Below are 16,691 nucleotides of genomic sequence, written 5' to 3' on the forward strand. Positions count from 1 at the left end.
AAAAAAATATTTGACCTCATCTTACAGTCCTCCTAGCTTAAACATTGGGAAACAATGGAAGATCCTATATATTTAATGTGCTTTCCATGCCATAATGGTGTCACACAGGATGATACAAAAGAGCCTCAGCCAAAAATGGGGAAAGAAATGGTTGATAGCCACCTTAGGCATGCTCCCAGACTCAGCACAAACTGTGAATGTTTTAGTGCTCTCCAGTGAAAGTAAAATTGCAAATAATGACTAAAATATGACATTTAAATTTATTCTATCAAATGTAGAAAAGACGCAATGCATTATTTGTCCCAGTAGGCCAAACTATACACTATTACGTAGATGTTACAACACATCACACAGACAAATGCTTAACTGCCCCTGGATTTCACCCGTCACAGAACTTCCCTGTTTCATTCATCGTAATTTCCCACCTTCTCTACTACCTGGACCAACTAGTTTTCTGTCTTTCTCAGTTCTGATGATGGGTCTTCAACCTGGAACATCAACCATTTGTCTTTCCACAGATGCTGCCTGAATTGTTGAGTTTTCCCAGCATTTTCTGTTGTTATTTCATGTATAAACTCATTTTTCCCCAGAGGAATGGAAATAACTGGATTGTTCGACATCAAGTCAGCACAGAACAAGGGCCATATGGTCTCCTACTGTGCCATAAGTCTAACTCTGTGAACAAAATTGCTCACATTCTGACGTTTATAATTTTAGGTCAATCTAAAATACACCAATAAATCTGCAAACTGATTTTGAACAAAAAATCTCATAAGGCATGCCTAGGCAAGTTTGGAAAGGGACACACACAAAGCAAGGAGGAAAGAAAAATCAACTTAAAAAAAATACGTTATCTTAAATCTACAAATACTGAAAATCTGCTGGAAATAACATTGTAAAAGACTGAGCAAAAGGCCTTCCTTTATCTACTACTGAACATTGATCTTCAGCACAAGGTACATCCTGTAATGTTTAACTCATCGTAACTGCCAGCAACATACAGACAAACTTCATTATAATGTATCCCCTAGAGACCAAAGATTGTCTTCCACCCACACCCCCCCCCAAGATGTTCATAGAATTGGGTTTGATAATTTGCTGCACAAAGCATTAAAGAATCTGCCAATATAAAACAAACATAATGTTAAATATAACTATTATGGATTTGGTTTCACATTGTTGTTGTTTTTCTCAATGCGTGCTGCTTTTGTTATATTAACCAGTCCAGAAACATCCTTGCACAGAAATTCAATAGCATAATGCTGAAAAAGTGTTAGCCTTCAGTTCCTAGAGTCAAAAGTGAGTAACAACCTTTTGCAGGTTGTTGTGCATCACATCAGATATTCAACCGGGCACTTTCTGGAGTCAATCACCTTTGCACGATTTCCACATGGAGTAGCTGGAATGACTTCATTCCCTTTACAATGGCTGAACCACGTTGTCTTAAGGGGCACCTGTTGGGCACTGCCAATGCCACATGGTCTTACCACAGCAATATCAGGATGGACATCTGCCAGATAAGTGAATTGCTTCATCAGCAATACACAAAAAGTGCTGGAGGAACTCAGCATCCAGAGAGGGAAATAAACAGTTGACGTTTCGGGGCAAGAACCTTCATCAGGACAGGAAAGGAAGAGGGCAGAAACCAGAATAAGGAGGTGGGGGGGGGGGGGGGGGGGGGAGAGGAGAACACACAGGCGGGGGATAGGTGAGTGGTGAGTTCAGGTGAGGGGGGAAGGTAGGTGGGTGGGGGAGATGTAATAAGCTGAGAAGTGATAGGTAGAAGAGGCAAAGGGCTGAAGGAGGAGGAATGTGGTTGGAGAGGACAGTGGACCATGGAATAAAGGACCGGGGGGTGGGGGAGGAGGAGATGGGCAGGTCATCAAGGTGGAGGAAGGGAGCTACAGGAATAAAGGAAGACAAAGGAGTGGGGTGGGGGGGGGGAAAAACAGAAGAAAAAGGCATGGGGTTACTGGAAGTTAAGAGAAATTGATGTTGAGGCCATCAGGTTGGAGACTCCCAAGGCAGAATATAAGGCATCATTCCTCCAACCTGCATCTGGCTTCAGTGTGGCCATGGATAGACATATCAGTATGGGAGTGGGATGTGAAATTAAAGTGGGTGGCCACCAGGAGGTCCTGGCTGTTGCGGCAGACAGAGCAAAGGTGCTCAATGATGTGGTCACCCAATCTGGGTCTCACCGACGTACAGGAGACCGCACCAGGAGCGCCAGATGCAATAAATATTTGTGTCTCTAAATTGCTTCATCACTAGGCCTCCGCTCCCCACACCGTACTAACCTGCCCACTGACCTCCACATCCGTGTCGCTGCCCTCCCCACCATCTTCCTCAATGCCCTATTTATCTTACTCCCAGCTGCCAGTCTCCTGCTCCCTCAATTCCCCAAATATCATCTGCTGTTTTCCCAATCCCACCACCCCTATAACATCGATAGAGTGGCCCAATAGCTCCCTGTATCACTTGCCCATCCCACCACTGCACTGGCCTAACTAGCCTTGTGACCACCACCTTCCCAAGCCTGGCTTTTGAAGCAGGCACCAGGCCTGCATCACACATTTTCAATCCACAATGGCACACTGGGATCCCACCATAGCATGCATCCCCAGTGGACCAACTAGGATGCATTAGAATTTCTAAGCACTTTAGCTTCAGGCAAAAATTTTCCTCTAACGTTCCATGCGATTGCAAAAGTGCTCCTTGCTGAGTTCTTAGCAAATTATGGCCTTCACTGTTCCTTCATGACTCACATAATTATTTTCAGTAAAAGTCTGATCAAACTTAAGATTTATTGTAGTGGGGCTGATTTCCAATGAAAGAGAAAGTCCTTGCCATTGAAACCATTTAACGTAAAAATTATCAGCTAAAGTGAATCTTGTGAGCACACAATTTATACATTGCAGATGCTTTGCTATTTAATGCAGTAAATATATATACTTCTTCAAAAATAATATGGACATGTCATGCTGCCTTTTATGTGCAACACTGCATTTCAATGGCGAATAGCTTTGTCCTTGTATCTGTTAAAATTTTGTTGATCAACAAATATTAAAATTTACAAACACTTTTATTCCAAGATATCCAACTTGTACGTTATTCTGTAGTATATAAGGAATTATCTTGAAGTTTTTAATTTTGAATAATCAAGGACTAAAGTTCTGCTAGCATCTAATACCTGGAAGTAATAATAAGTCAAAGGCAATCCAGGAGACCATGCATTACCAATGGGCTCCTCTGAGCCCAAAAAAGACCCTCAGGAGATTTCCATTTGGAGATTCTCAGGCAGAGCAACCTGATGGTGTCCAGCTCCAGATAAAGGCTACTGCAGCTGGCATACCTAGACAGTTCCCCTCCTAAGTACTGAAAAGGGGATAATTCTTTTTAGCTGTCTGCGATCAGAAGGAATTTGACATACCAATAAGCCTATCGGGAATAATATTGAAAAAATTAGTTTGGGTTCCTGACAACTTAAAGGAGAGGTGAATGTGCATTTTTGTGCTTGTAAATGAGGCAGCATTTTATACCACATCTCCCACACTGACATTTAAAGATTTCAAACACTCCATGGAAAGACACCATTTATGAGTTTATGAATTTATCTGCTTTATTCCACTGTCTGCTAAAGGTGCAATCTTTACAATTGCTGCCACACATATTACTGACTTCTTGAAACCAATGCTTTATCCACAAGTGTATCCCCTTGCTTCCCGTCACTTGCCACATCAATCTTCCATCCCAATTCCCTGCTAACCCCATTATTTTTGAACTTCCATTGTATTTCCATGAAGGTGCATAATTTTTGTACATTTCCTTCATCACCTGTTCCTTTTTAATTATACTACATCACCAGCATCTTTACAGGTGCTGCTCCACACCCTGAATGTTGATTCATGTTTTCCACATTTCGAGATGCTGCATTAGTTGCAAGTCCCTGAAGCCTGTAGATTTTTAAACTTTGCTGCACTATAATCAAGAAGTTTTCCAGTCTCCGCCATAGATGCCTCCACAATTCAAGATCAAACCAGCAGCAGTTTGATTTTCAACAGTTCCTTTATTTATGATTTATAAATTGACGATGACTGAGGATCATGTTATAATGGACAAGTCACTTTCAACAATCCTACCTCAAAGGCAACACATAAGAAAAGAATGGTACATTAATCTGATATGGCATTAAAAAACTTCAGCTGTCTACATTTTAAAACATGGAATCCAGCGCAGGGTTCTCTGAAGTGGAAAACCATAAAACCAGACAGAATTGTCAATATAGTTACATTTCTGGGTGTTCTTTCAGCTCAGGTTTCAGAAAACCCAGAGGTGTAAATATTAAGTTAACTCTTGAAGAATGGTAGATTCAATAAGAGAAAATCTGCCCAACCATTCTGAGAATCTGTGTGGCACATAAAATCCTTGAACTTTCAAGTGCTGGACACTGTCCAATCATGAGAAGGACGGAAAGACAAGTTCACCATTACTGCTCACAAGTAATTTGATTTTTCCAAATTAAAGGAAATATGTTTTAAAAATTCACCATCATATATTATCAGTCAAACAGACAATATTAGAACAACGACTTAACATTACAGATATTTTAAAACAATAATCGGCTAAAATCTTGCTGATATGTTGGATTAAACAATGTACAATTCAGGCAAAAAGGTTCTGCGAATGAAGATTTAGGATAAAAGCTGAGAATCTGCAAAACTAGATAATTAAGTTCTGCCACTCCACCATTTGATGCTCACAGACTGTATCTCACTCTAGTCGTCCCATTATTTTAAAGAACATGTTGGATTTTCACATTAATCATCCATTCAATCACTGCAGATAGCTACAGTTAGAACTTAACCAGTCAAGTACCTTTCTCAGTGATAATTTTTAATACATGCCAATCAAAACAAGACTGACCCAGAAAGAGAACTAAACAACTTTTACATATTTCTTTACTTTTATGTTGTTTCCTTTATTCTCTTAGATCTTTCTTCAATTACCCTCTCCTACCCACCTCCTTCCTGCTCCCTTCAGAACCCTCAACTAACAAAACTTCAATTCACTCTTTTTCAATCTTTAAATCTCTTGGGTTAAAGGGACTATTGGTCTTGCTATTTAATGTGCCAGATTCCCAATTACCTTCTCCATATACCATCAGCTTGCACCTTCACAAAGTCATAGTCCAAATAATTTTGTGCTGAATGGCACAAAAAGGTGTCTAACTAGTGGCGTACAGGAAATGCTCCAACTGCACATGGCCTGATTCATGTTTCAGTATATATATTCCATTTGACTTGGAAATACTCCAGATGAACATAGCCTACTGAAACTTGAATAAGGCCATGTATTCCATTTGAGTCTTTTACTCAAGATATAGAAACATAGAAAATCTACAGCACAATTCAGGCCCTTCGGCCCACAAAGCTGTGCTGAACATGTCCCTACCTTAGAAATTACTAGGCTTACCCATAGCCCTCTATTTTTCTCAGCTCCATGTACCTATCCAAAAGTCTCTTAAAAGACCCTATCGTTTCCTCTTCCACCACCGTTGCCGGCAGCCCATTCCATGCACTCACCACTGAGTAAAAAACTTACCCCTGACATCTCCTCTATACCTATTCCCCAGCACCTTAAACCTATGTTCTCTTGTGGCAACCATTTCAGCCCTGGGAAAAAGCCTCTGACTATCCACACGATCAATGCCTCTCATCATCTTGTATACCTCTATCAGGTCTCCACCCCCGCCCCCATCCTCCATCACTCCAAGGAGAAAAGGCCGAGTTCCCTCAACGTGCTTTCATAAGGCATGCTCCACAATCCAGGCAGCATCCTTGTAAATCTCCTCTGCACCCTTTCTATGGCTTCCACATCCTTCCTGTAGTGAGGCGACCAGAACTGAGCACAGTACTCCAAGTGGGGTCTGACCAGGGACCTATATAGCTGCAACATTACCTCTCGGCTCCTAAATTCAATTCCCCGATTGATGAAGGACAATACACCATATGCCTTCTTAACCACAGAGTCAACCTGTGCAGCTGCTTTGAGCGTCCTATGGACTCGGACCCCAAAATCCCTCTGATCCTCCACACTGCCCAGAGTCCTACCATTAATACTTAATTATTAATTAATAATAATAACAACATACTAACTATTGAAAATACTTACAATGCATCACCAGTAAGCTTGGACGTACATTAATAGCCATGCTATAACTAATACTAAATCCTGCAGGTGAAAATGACATTTTCAATATATTTCTGGTAATCTAATTTCATGGCTAGTTAGTTGTATTCATCATTTAACGTGAAATTCAGGCCTAATTACAAATTTTTATATGAAACAATAATTGAAAAACATTTATAATGTGCTCTTTAAGAATAAAAGGAAGAGTTGCAGTACTTCCTATTGAAGATCCTGAATTTTCATCTAAAGATGGTATTACATACTGGATAGTCATCAAAACAAAAAAAAATTAGGATTTCTTCCCACTTAGAAGCATTACTAATACTCAAATGACATTATATACAGGGAAAATTATTGACTTGTAGCATCTGCAAATTCTAGAGAATCTGCAAATTCAAACTAAATTCAATGCCAACGTAAAGACATTATGAATAAACTAGTCCAGCTCATGAAAAAGCTAATCTGCAACAGGAAACATCTTTGTAAATGGAATATGACAGTATAACACACAAACACAAGATAAAAGTGTAGCATCCAGTTGGTAAAGTGTATGGATCACACTTTTGAATATAAAATGCAAGAATTCCGTAATCATTTACACAGGAAGGAACTGTACCTGAGATGTACCTTGTAGAATTTCATCAAACAGATTCCTAGGCTCCCTAAACTGTCCATTTGTAGCAGGTATTAAGCAGGAAAACACAAGACAATAGAGGACAGCACAAATAAGTTGAGGCTACACCATTGAACATTTAAGTTTTCAAATCTCTGAAAAGGTGACGTTTCATTCACAATGTTCACAGGTAGTACAAATGTAAAAATACTAAATTTAGACAATTTTCTTAAAACATTAAAAACTATTTCTCAAGTTAAATTCACGAATTAAAAATAAGATATTTACTGATCAACATTTTTCTGAAGAGTACACTTTTTTTAAAAAAAAATCAATTTCCTGAACAACAAACACTGCATTAGTCAGTAATGTAGCTTTAAGTCAGTAATGCAGTTTTATAAAATGTTCAAATAATGCACAGTTGACCAACATGATTAAGAATTATACTCTAGTTTACAGAATTGTGCTGTGCACCCGATTTCAGCACAAAGTATAACTAGTGATTTACATCTTTGAATAAATTACATCTAAGTAAAACGTCAAAATTCACTACAGCTTTGTTTTATAAACAAAATTGGTATTATCCATATATACATTGTTTCTCGTTGTTATGCACTGCTCCCACGTTCTTACTCAAAACTTGTATACCTCTGTAAATCCACCTTATTTGTTAGAGTGAATCAGTTATCTAAATAATAACCTATCATCTCTATATATTACATTTAAAAATAAAATATTTCTCACTCTTTGTCCGGTTTCTCCTGCCCCAGCTGCCATTGCAGCTGCCTTTGCTTTTTCTGCTTCATCGTAAGTCGGCAGGGAGGTAGCAACGCTATAAGGTGGTGGCACTGGCATCAGATCACTTGGGAAGTCTGCTTCTGTTGGTCAAATAGACAGGGACATAACTTTGGTAAAGTTTCAGAATGATGGTGGGGGGAACAAATTACCTTTGTTCATATTTGTGTAATGAACTGTGTCGATATAACCGTAATACGATTATTCTTAGTGTAAATTGTTACAAGAATGGAGAATTGTAAACACATTTTTATAATTGTTCTCAAAATCCCAAGAATTTTTCTCAATACTCTTCCCTCCCACCCCAACTTTTCATTAATTAAGTTCGTAACATCATTTGTTCTTTACTAGTAAAAAAAAACTTACTGTCACCACACATCATCCTACTAGCTTAATCTAGATTTATGAAGTGCAGGAAAGACAACGTCATTTAGTGTTTTGAGTTTCCCAAAATAAGAACAGAAACTTTTGGAAACACACAGCAAGTCAGGCAGCATCCATGGAAAGAGAAGCAGAGTTAACATTTCAGGTTGAAGACCCTTCATCAGAAATCCACAAGAGGGATTTGTTTCAGAAGAACATGTTTCACTTCTGCACTTCACCTCACCAGAGACCTGCTGCCTGGAATTGCTAACCAAGGTCACACTACACCTGTTATTACCTGGTCTGGACTCGCAAGGTCGACCTTACTGAAGTGCCCGGACTTCAGCGTCCTGGTCCAAGTGATAGTGGGCCACCAAAAGCCCACTAAAGAAGTCCCATTTCCCAAAACTCACTGAAAACTTTGAGAGTCAGCAAATCTCCACCCTCTATTGCTAGCTGTCAAAATTGTGAGGGGGATTCAAATGTCTCTGGCATTCAGAAAAAGAAAGTAATAGACCATAAGACAAAGGAGCAAAAGTCAGCCATTCAGCCCATCAAGTCTGCTCCGCCATTCTATCATAAGCTGATCCATTCTCCCATTTAGTTCCACTCCCCGCCTTCTCACCATAACCTTTGATGCCCTGGCGACTTGGATACCTATCAATCTCTGCCTTAAATACACCCAATGACTTTGCCTCCACAGCCGCCCATGGCAACAAATTCCACAGATTCACCACTCTCTGGCTAAAGAAATTTCTCCGCATCTCTGTTCTGAATGGGCGCCCTTCAATCCTGAAGTTGTACCCGCTTGTACTGGACTCCCCTACCGTGGCGAAGTTGTTCCCCATATCTACTCTGTCCAGGTCTTTTGACATTTGAAATGTTTGAGGTCCCCCCTCATTCTTCTGAATTCCAAAGAGTACAGCCCAAGAACCGTCAAACGTTCCTCATATGTTAACCCTCATTCCTGGAATCATTCTGGTGAATCTTCTCTGAACCTTCTCCAATATCAGCACATCTTTTCTTAAATAAGGAGAACAAAATACGTATTTTTTTAAAAAAGTTATGGAAGTTTGTTTTATAGGAACACCTACCATTTTTTTGTTAAAAAAATCAGAACCATTGAACCAACAAACTCCACTGAAATCAGTCTGGGTCTCTGATTCAGCATGAAGTGGCAGAAAATTCCAAAGTTTATTCCACAGGCTGGTGAATTTCAGCAAGGCGGAGCTCCATATGTAATCCAGTGGAGAGAACTGACAGATTCAGTGTTCCAATCTGTCAATACGTTCAACACTTCTCCCAGGCTTGCTTCCATTTAGACAGGTTGTCCACAGTTCTTAACTACCAACATTTATCAGCAAGATCTAGGTCGGTGTACTACAGACTAAGCCTTTCAAAAATGCCCCTATTGAGCCAGTAATCAAGCTTACCAATACGAGTTAACCACTGGTAATTTTGTGTCATGAGCACAAAACTGATTTTAAGACAAGTGCACCATACAAAAGAAAAAACACAAAAAAGTCCAATAAAAAGTGAATTAGAAAGAGTGCAAAAAATAAAGCCAGTAAACAGGAAGAGGATAGAGCCTCAGAAGAAAAGTTGGTAACAGGAGGGTAGGGAAATAAATAACAAGAAATGGAGAACTCTACAAGATAGGAAAGATAAATAAAAAGGCCAGAGGTAGAATAAAAAAGGAAAAAAGAACAAAAAATGAAAAAGGGATGGAAAAACAGGAAAGTGGGGATGAGAGGGAAAAAGACAGACAGATTAATACAGTAAAACATCACAGGCATTTCATCAAAAATAAATCATTAATTAAAAAGCAAAAACCTGCAGATATTGGAAATCTGAAAAAAATAAACTGCCAGAAGTATTCAGCAGCTTAGGCAGCATCTGTGCTTATGTTTTGGGTCAATGGCTATTTATCAGAACTAGGAAAAGTTAGAAATCAAGCATGTTTTAAGTTGCAGAGGAGAGGGGTGGGGTGAACGAAGGGTTTGCTTGTGAAGGGTGGGGACCTAAGAAAGACATGCAAATGCAATGCAAATGGTGGCAATTCCAGATGAAAAAGAGGGGAAGACTTGTTAAATGCCAATGATCTAAGGGAGATTTAAATAGGACATGAATGAGATAGAGGAAAGAGAAAAACAATGCTGGAATAGCACTGCAGTTGCTGGAGTTCTGAAAGCCACACAAGCAGATAACTTAAAAATTGGTAAAAGAGTTACAAGTAGAAGATCTTGTATACAAACCCATAAATTAAAGTTGACATTGTATTCTTAACCTGCATTATTATATAAATATACTTTAGTTCAATTTCACCTGCAATTGCTCCAATAATGAAGCAATTTTGCATGCTCTAAGATCTGGACAACATTCAAGTATCTGCTAACGACCTTCAAGTAACATTTCTGCTACATAAATGCCAGCCAATAATTTTCTCCATCAAGGGAGTTCAACCCCCTCACACTGATATTCAAGGTCATTGCCATCTTCACATCGTCCACATCTCAACATTTCCATGGATACTACAGACTATAAACTAAACACTGTAATAATGAAATAAACACTGTAGCTACAATACCTGGTCAGAAGCAGGACACTCTTCAGGAAGCAACTCATTTCACGGCTCCTGAGGTCTTTTCAAAACCTTTAAGTCAGGAGTGTGACTCAATATTCACTAACCTATTCAATAACATTTAAGAAGCTTAACACTACCCAGGCCAACCAACCAATAGACATTTCTCACACCACCGTGATCATTCATTTCTTCTACCATTGACACCTTGTGGCTGCAGCATATACAATCTGCAAGATGCTCCTGGGATAATCACCAAGCCTTCTTCAATATCTCCTTCTAAACCCAAGATCTTTACCAACAGGAAATATTGGAACAGTAAGCTCATCACAACTCAGAGCTGAACATTTACCTTTAAATCACACACCATCCTGACGCAGAAATACATTGCCATTCGTAGAGTCATAAAGCATGAATACAGGCCCTTCAGCCCAACTAATCCATGCCAACCAGGGTGCCCATCCAGCTTGTCTCAATTTCCTGCATTCAGCCCATATCCTGCTGAGGCCTGCTCCTTCATGAACCTAGCCAAGTGCTTCTTAAATGATACTATCGTACCTGCCTCAACCACTTCCTCTGGCAGCTCGTTCCATACACTCACCACCCTCTGCGTGAAAAAGTTTCCCCTTAAATCTTTCCTCTCTCACCCCAAATCTATGCCCCCTAGTTTTGGACTCCCCTACCCTGGGAAAAAGACTGCCACCAGCCACCTTACCTATGCCCCTCATGATTTTATAAACCTCTATAAGATCACCCTTCATTCTCCTAACGCTCCAAGAAATAAACAGCTCGCCTGGCCAACTTCTCCCTGTAACTCAGGCCTTCTCGTCCTGGCAACATCCTCGTAAATCTTTTCTGCACTCTTTCCAGTTTAACCACATCTTTTCTATAACAGGGTGACCAAAACTGTATGCAGTACTCCAAGTGCAGCCTCACCAACAACTTGTACAACTGCAACATAATGTCCCAACTCCTATACTAATGTCCTGACTGAAGGCCAGCACGCTAAATGTGTTTTTCACCACCCTGTCTACCTGTGACGCCACTTTCAACTAACTATGAACTTGTACTCCTAGGTCCCTCTGTTCCATTATACTCCCTAATGCCCTACCATTCATAGTACAAGCCCTGCACTGGTTCAACTTTCCAAAATGCATCAACTCACACTTATCTGTATTGAAATTTATTTGCCACTCCTCGGCCCACTTCCTTAACTGATGAAGATCCCCCTGTAATCTACGATAACATTCACTATCAATAACACCACCTAATTTTGTGTCATCTGCAAACTTACTGATCAAGCCTTGTGCATCCAAATTATTTATATAAATAACAAATAAAAAGGGTCCCAACATTGACCCCTGTGGTACACCACTAGTCACCAGCCTCCATTCTGAGAAACAACCTTCAACCACCACCCTCTGCTTCCTACCTCTGAGAAAATCTTGAAACCACCAAACAAGCTCTCCCTGGATCCCATGGGACATAACCTTCCAGGCCAGCCTCATGCGTGACCTTGTTGAAGGCATTGCTAAAATCCAAACAGACAACATCCACTGCCCTACCCTCATCTACCTTTTTGGTTGCATCTTCAAAAAAAAAATTCCAAAAGGTTCATCAAACACAACTTTCCACCCACAAAGCCACGCTGACTCCTCCGAACCAGATTCTGTCAATCCAATCCCTTTATCTCCATCCCTTCATCATTACTGGATCAAACTTTGGCTCTTGCCTAATGCACTATGGGAGTATACTCAGCTACAGTCTATCTCACCAACACCATTGCCACAGCAGCTGGGGATAGGCATGAAGTATTGGCTTACCAGTTACACACGCAGCTAACAAAATGATTAAAACAAAATGATTAAAATAAAACAATGAAGACCTTTCTGTATCTCTCACCTGGGGCTGATGCAGTTGCTCCCAATGACACACTGCTGTAAGGCGGTGGTGGTACCTCTCTCTCAGATGGTACTGTCTGAGGAGAGTCTGTGGGAACATTTGTCTGCACTGCTTCAGGCGTCTCTGGAGAATCATCCTCATTATGCAGCTATTAAAAGAGAAACAATTTCAGTAAATCAGATTTTTTAAAAAAAATTACAGTACAAATTACCCTATAATTGGGCCTTTAATAGGTCCCCTCCCCATATTGGGTCACCCCACCCAAAGGGTGGCATAGGAAAACAAGCTCTCCTTTGTTTCAAAGCTTTGTACACATTGACCAGAATGGTTTTCATCTTTCAAGGAGCACATATTAATATTGGTGTTACAATGCAAATATGTATCTGCTAATATCAGGAGTCTACGAACAATAACTCAGATGTGGCAGAAAGAAACATCCTGGCCCAGAAATTGATTCGTGTATCAGGTTGCTAAGGTCACAATGAGACAGAAGGAAGTGTGGACAAAGATCCCACAGGAATAATAAAATCAAAAATGATGGTAATACTCAACGGGTCAGGCAAATATCTGTTGAGAGGAAAACACGGGTAACATTTCAGGTTAACGGTCATTCATTCATCATAGGTTTTCCTCTCCTCAGAGACTGCCTGATCTGCTGTGTATTTTATGCAACCGAAGTTTTTTTTTGCTTTTTGCACCAGGTTGTCACATTTGCATCCTTTACCCACAGCTTATGCAACCTTCTGCATGTGCAACCAACAGACTCAATGTTTGCTGGAGCTTCCTTCTGGAAGATTAAGTTTCTCCAAGGTCAGTATCTAGCAAATGCAGCACTTGGAATCAGCTGCACCTACCTTTGAGTCCAGGACAAGGCCCAGCACTCCTAATCCAGATTTCAATAGTACCCCCATCTGGCACTGATCTGACCTGTGATGATACACAATGATTCCAGATTTCAACCAACAAGATTCCCAGCACAAACCTCCCCATGCTGATCTTCAAACTAGGTCCCAGTCCTGGCAACACCCCATAAATGTGAAGTCCAATGACAACACCGAATTGTAGAAAGGGTCAATAGCAGATTGTTTTGGGCCTCACCAATCCAAAGTGAGGAAATTAATTACAACACCACCGCCAACCACTTATCCCACGCACCTGAGAATGGACTCAAATTCTACACCCTTGTTTGCAAAGTTATATTCTCCATTGCTTGACTGGGCCAAAAGCTCACAATATTTACCTGGAATTAACAGTGCACACAACTTTCTTTTCTGCATAATACAAATGGGCTCATGCCACCCAAGGAGACGGAAGATATTTATCTTCTGGGAAGTACGTGCCAAAAATAATGTAACAGATGGTCGAATCAAAGCCCTAGCTTGTTATTATTACCACCACATTTAAAACGATAATGGCTGTTATGCTGGAAATGTTTCCTTACTTGTATCTGTAAAGAAGATAACATGCAATGTGTCACATTGTAGTCTGCAAGCACAATAAATATGCATCTCTAACAACAATCAGATCAGGTCACTAACTGTCCAGGCACTGGATTTCTTATTGCTCAATTCTGAAATATGAGATCTGCTCTTGAGATTGCCATTTATTAGCTTCACTCTTTTCTGAAATTCAATTTAAATGAAAATAGATGTTGCACCTCATAAATTGTCCCTTGTTTTGCCTGAAGAAATACAAAATGTCTCCAACTTTTAAAAGTAGTCATGTAATTCACATTTTTGAAAGAATCATTAGAAAAACACCCATTCCAGCTGTGCTAATTTTCTACTTGTAAAGACTTCCCTAAAAAAGATATACCAGCCATGTTAATCTATAAAGGAATGTTATGTCCAAGTGAACAATTGAATTATCATGTGAAGAAAAGCAAAGGAAACCACAACCAACAGCTCAATTCAAAGCACAGCAGTTGTCACATCCAGCTGGAAATGTTAGTGAGCAACAAACTGATGATCTCAAATAAAAATAGAATTGAAGTGATTTTGTTTTCCCCTTTTACTCTCCCTCTGACCTCTGTTTGTGGCCTCTTACACTGTTCCAATGAAGCCCTATTTAACCTTGAGAGACAGCATTCAGCTTCTGACTGGGCACATTACAGCCTCAGGATTCAACAATTAATTCAACTATTTCAGATAACCAGCCTTTCCAGTTTTTAAAAACAGGACTGGCCATACTGCTTATTTCTCCTCACAGATACTGCCTGACCTGCTGGATATTTCCCAGGATTGATTGTTAGTTTAGATTTCCAGCAAATGCTATTTTCAGTATCTCACAGGTCCAGCATATTTTTTTTGCCCTCTCTCCTTATTATCTCTCTATTTGTATCTCCACCAGACAGATCATCTATTAGCCTTTCTCACACTCCCTCAGCCAGTAATATCATTATTTGCATCGGTCTCTTAGTCTCTGCCCTTTAATAGGTATTAGCTATGTAGTCATCATCCATCCCCCTTCTCCAAGACTGAAACCACACGTTTTGTAACTTTGACCACTTCTGATGAAAGGCCATTAACCTGAAACTTTAACCCTGCTTTTCTTTCCGCACGTTGTTTGACTTGTTGGATATTTCCAACACTTTGTTTTTATTTTAAATCCACAAGCATCTGTAGTTTTTCACTTTTCAATTTTTATCTTGGCAGACATCAACACAAAACCCACAGATTGAAGCACCGATGAGCGCCTTTAGCCAGAAGTACCAAGTAAATAATTCCTTTTGGCCCTCCTCCAAAATCCCTTTCAACGCAAGTGTCACACTTCAAGTGGCCCAGGATACTCAAATGAATGTAGAAATATGGACTCTGAAATGGTCTTGGAACTGAACACCATGCTCCAGGGCCAACGTATCAAGTACAGTTACAGCTCTGACATTTACCTGATAACGAACAAAACTGATCAAACAGATCCTATCCACACAAAAACTATTTTCAATCATCCACAAAATAAAGGAGTTGTCAACAGTGCTTTCAACTAACATTTATGTACCATCAATGCTTAGTCTGGGTTTGGTCAAAACTAGTTAGTTCCAGATCTTTTTTTTTAAAACAACCTTAGTCCAAACACAGACAGGAACTAAATTCCCAAAATTAAGGTGCAGGTGAATATTCATGACAATTCAGCAGCTTTCAACCACATGCACCAAAACTAAAGACTGGGGATCAGGAAATCAACTTGCCATAGTTAATGTCTTAACTAGAACAAAGAAGATAGTTCTGGTTAATAAAGTCCATCAAATCAGCCCCAGGATATGGGTGCGAGATTTTTTTTAGTGTAATATCTCACATAAACCATCAAAACAGCTTCATTAGGAATCTCCCATTCATCACAAGGTCCAGAGTGAGGATTTACTTAATTATTGTGTTGTGCACAAATCGTAAATTCCTCAAGTAATGAGGCAGATTATGAAAAGCATGCAGTGAGATCTATGCCTCATGTGACAAGTAAAATTCATCCCAATCTAGAGCTAGGGACTACTCATTTCCACCTTCACTTGACAAAGAATACTGGGTCCTTCAAAGTCAACATCCTGCAAGTGGGTGGCTTGTTTCCATGATCTATGACTCTTGTGGAATGGATAATACCCTACGTAAGTGAAACATAACCTCACTGCTTTTGTATTCAATTCTCCACACAAAAACCTACAAATTTGTTAGATTTAGTAATTACTTATGGTACCTGTAACGCCGTGTCTCTCACCACATACATGGCCTGACCTGCTGAATATTTCCATCATCTTCTGTTTTTATTTCAGATTCCCAGCATCTGTAGTTTTTAAGCTTTTTGAGCTAACCCCTGTGCAGTAGTCTGTACTTATCTTAATTGGTTATCACCGTTTCCTACGAAAATGCCAATTTAAAGTACGTAATTGGGCGGAAAGCATTTTGGGACATTTTAAGGCCATGAAAAGTTTTTTCTGGTAATAACTCCTGGAGTCCAAGCACCATTCCAGTAAATCTACCCTGAACTCTATTCAGGGGTAATATATCCTTCATAGGCATGGTGCCCAAAGCTTCAGGTGTGGTCCGATCAGAAAGTTGATAAGTTGTGGTATAACTTCTACCTCCTTGCATTTATTCTTCTAGATAACAAAGGGCAACATTCCATGAGCATTTTTGATTTTTTTAAAAATATTTATCCCAACATTTTAACGATATACCAGAATCTCCAATTCTTTTTGGACCTCCACTATATTTAGCTTTTCACCTTTTAGAAAGTGCTCTGCTAATCCTCCTT

General features: G+C 39.8%; 1 protein-coding gene across 2 annotated transcripts in view; it reads right to left on the reverse strand.

Annotated features, from left to right (window-relative positions):
• The window catches only part of ndfip2 (Nedd4 family interacting protein 2), a 59,421-nt gene that overhangs the window by 26,007 nt on the left and 16,723 nt on the right, over positions 1-16,691 (reverse strand). For both annotated transcript variants that reach the window (XM_052026330.1, XM_052026331.1), the window contains exons 2-3: positions 12,447-12,594; positions 7,550-7,683 (exon numbers count right to left, since the gene is read on the reverse strand). In XM_052026330.1, coding sequence (XP_051882290.1) covers positions 7,550-7,683; positions 12,447-12,594 — 282 coding nt within the window. The remainder of the gene's footprint in view (positions 1-7,549; positions 7,684-12,446; positions 12,595-16,691) is intronic.

Source organism: Pristis pectinata, chromosome 11, assembly GCF_009764475.1.
Source record: "Pristis pectinata isolate sPriPec2 chromosome 11, sPriPec2.1.pri, whole genome shotgun sequence".
Classification (NCBI taxonomy): domain Eukaryota; kingdom Metazoa; phylum Chordata; class Chondrichthyes; order Rhinopristiformes; family Pristidae; genus Pristis; species Pristis pectinata.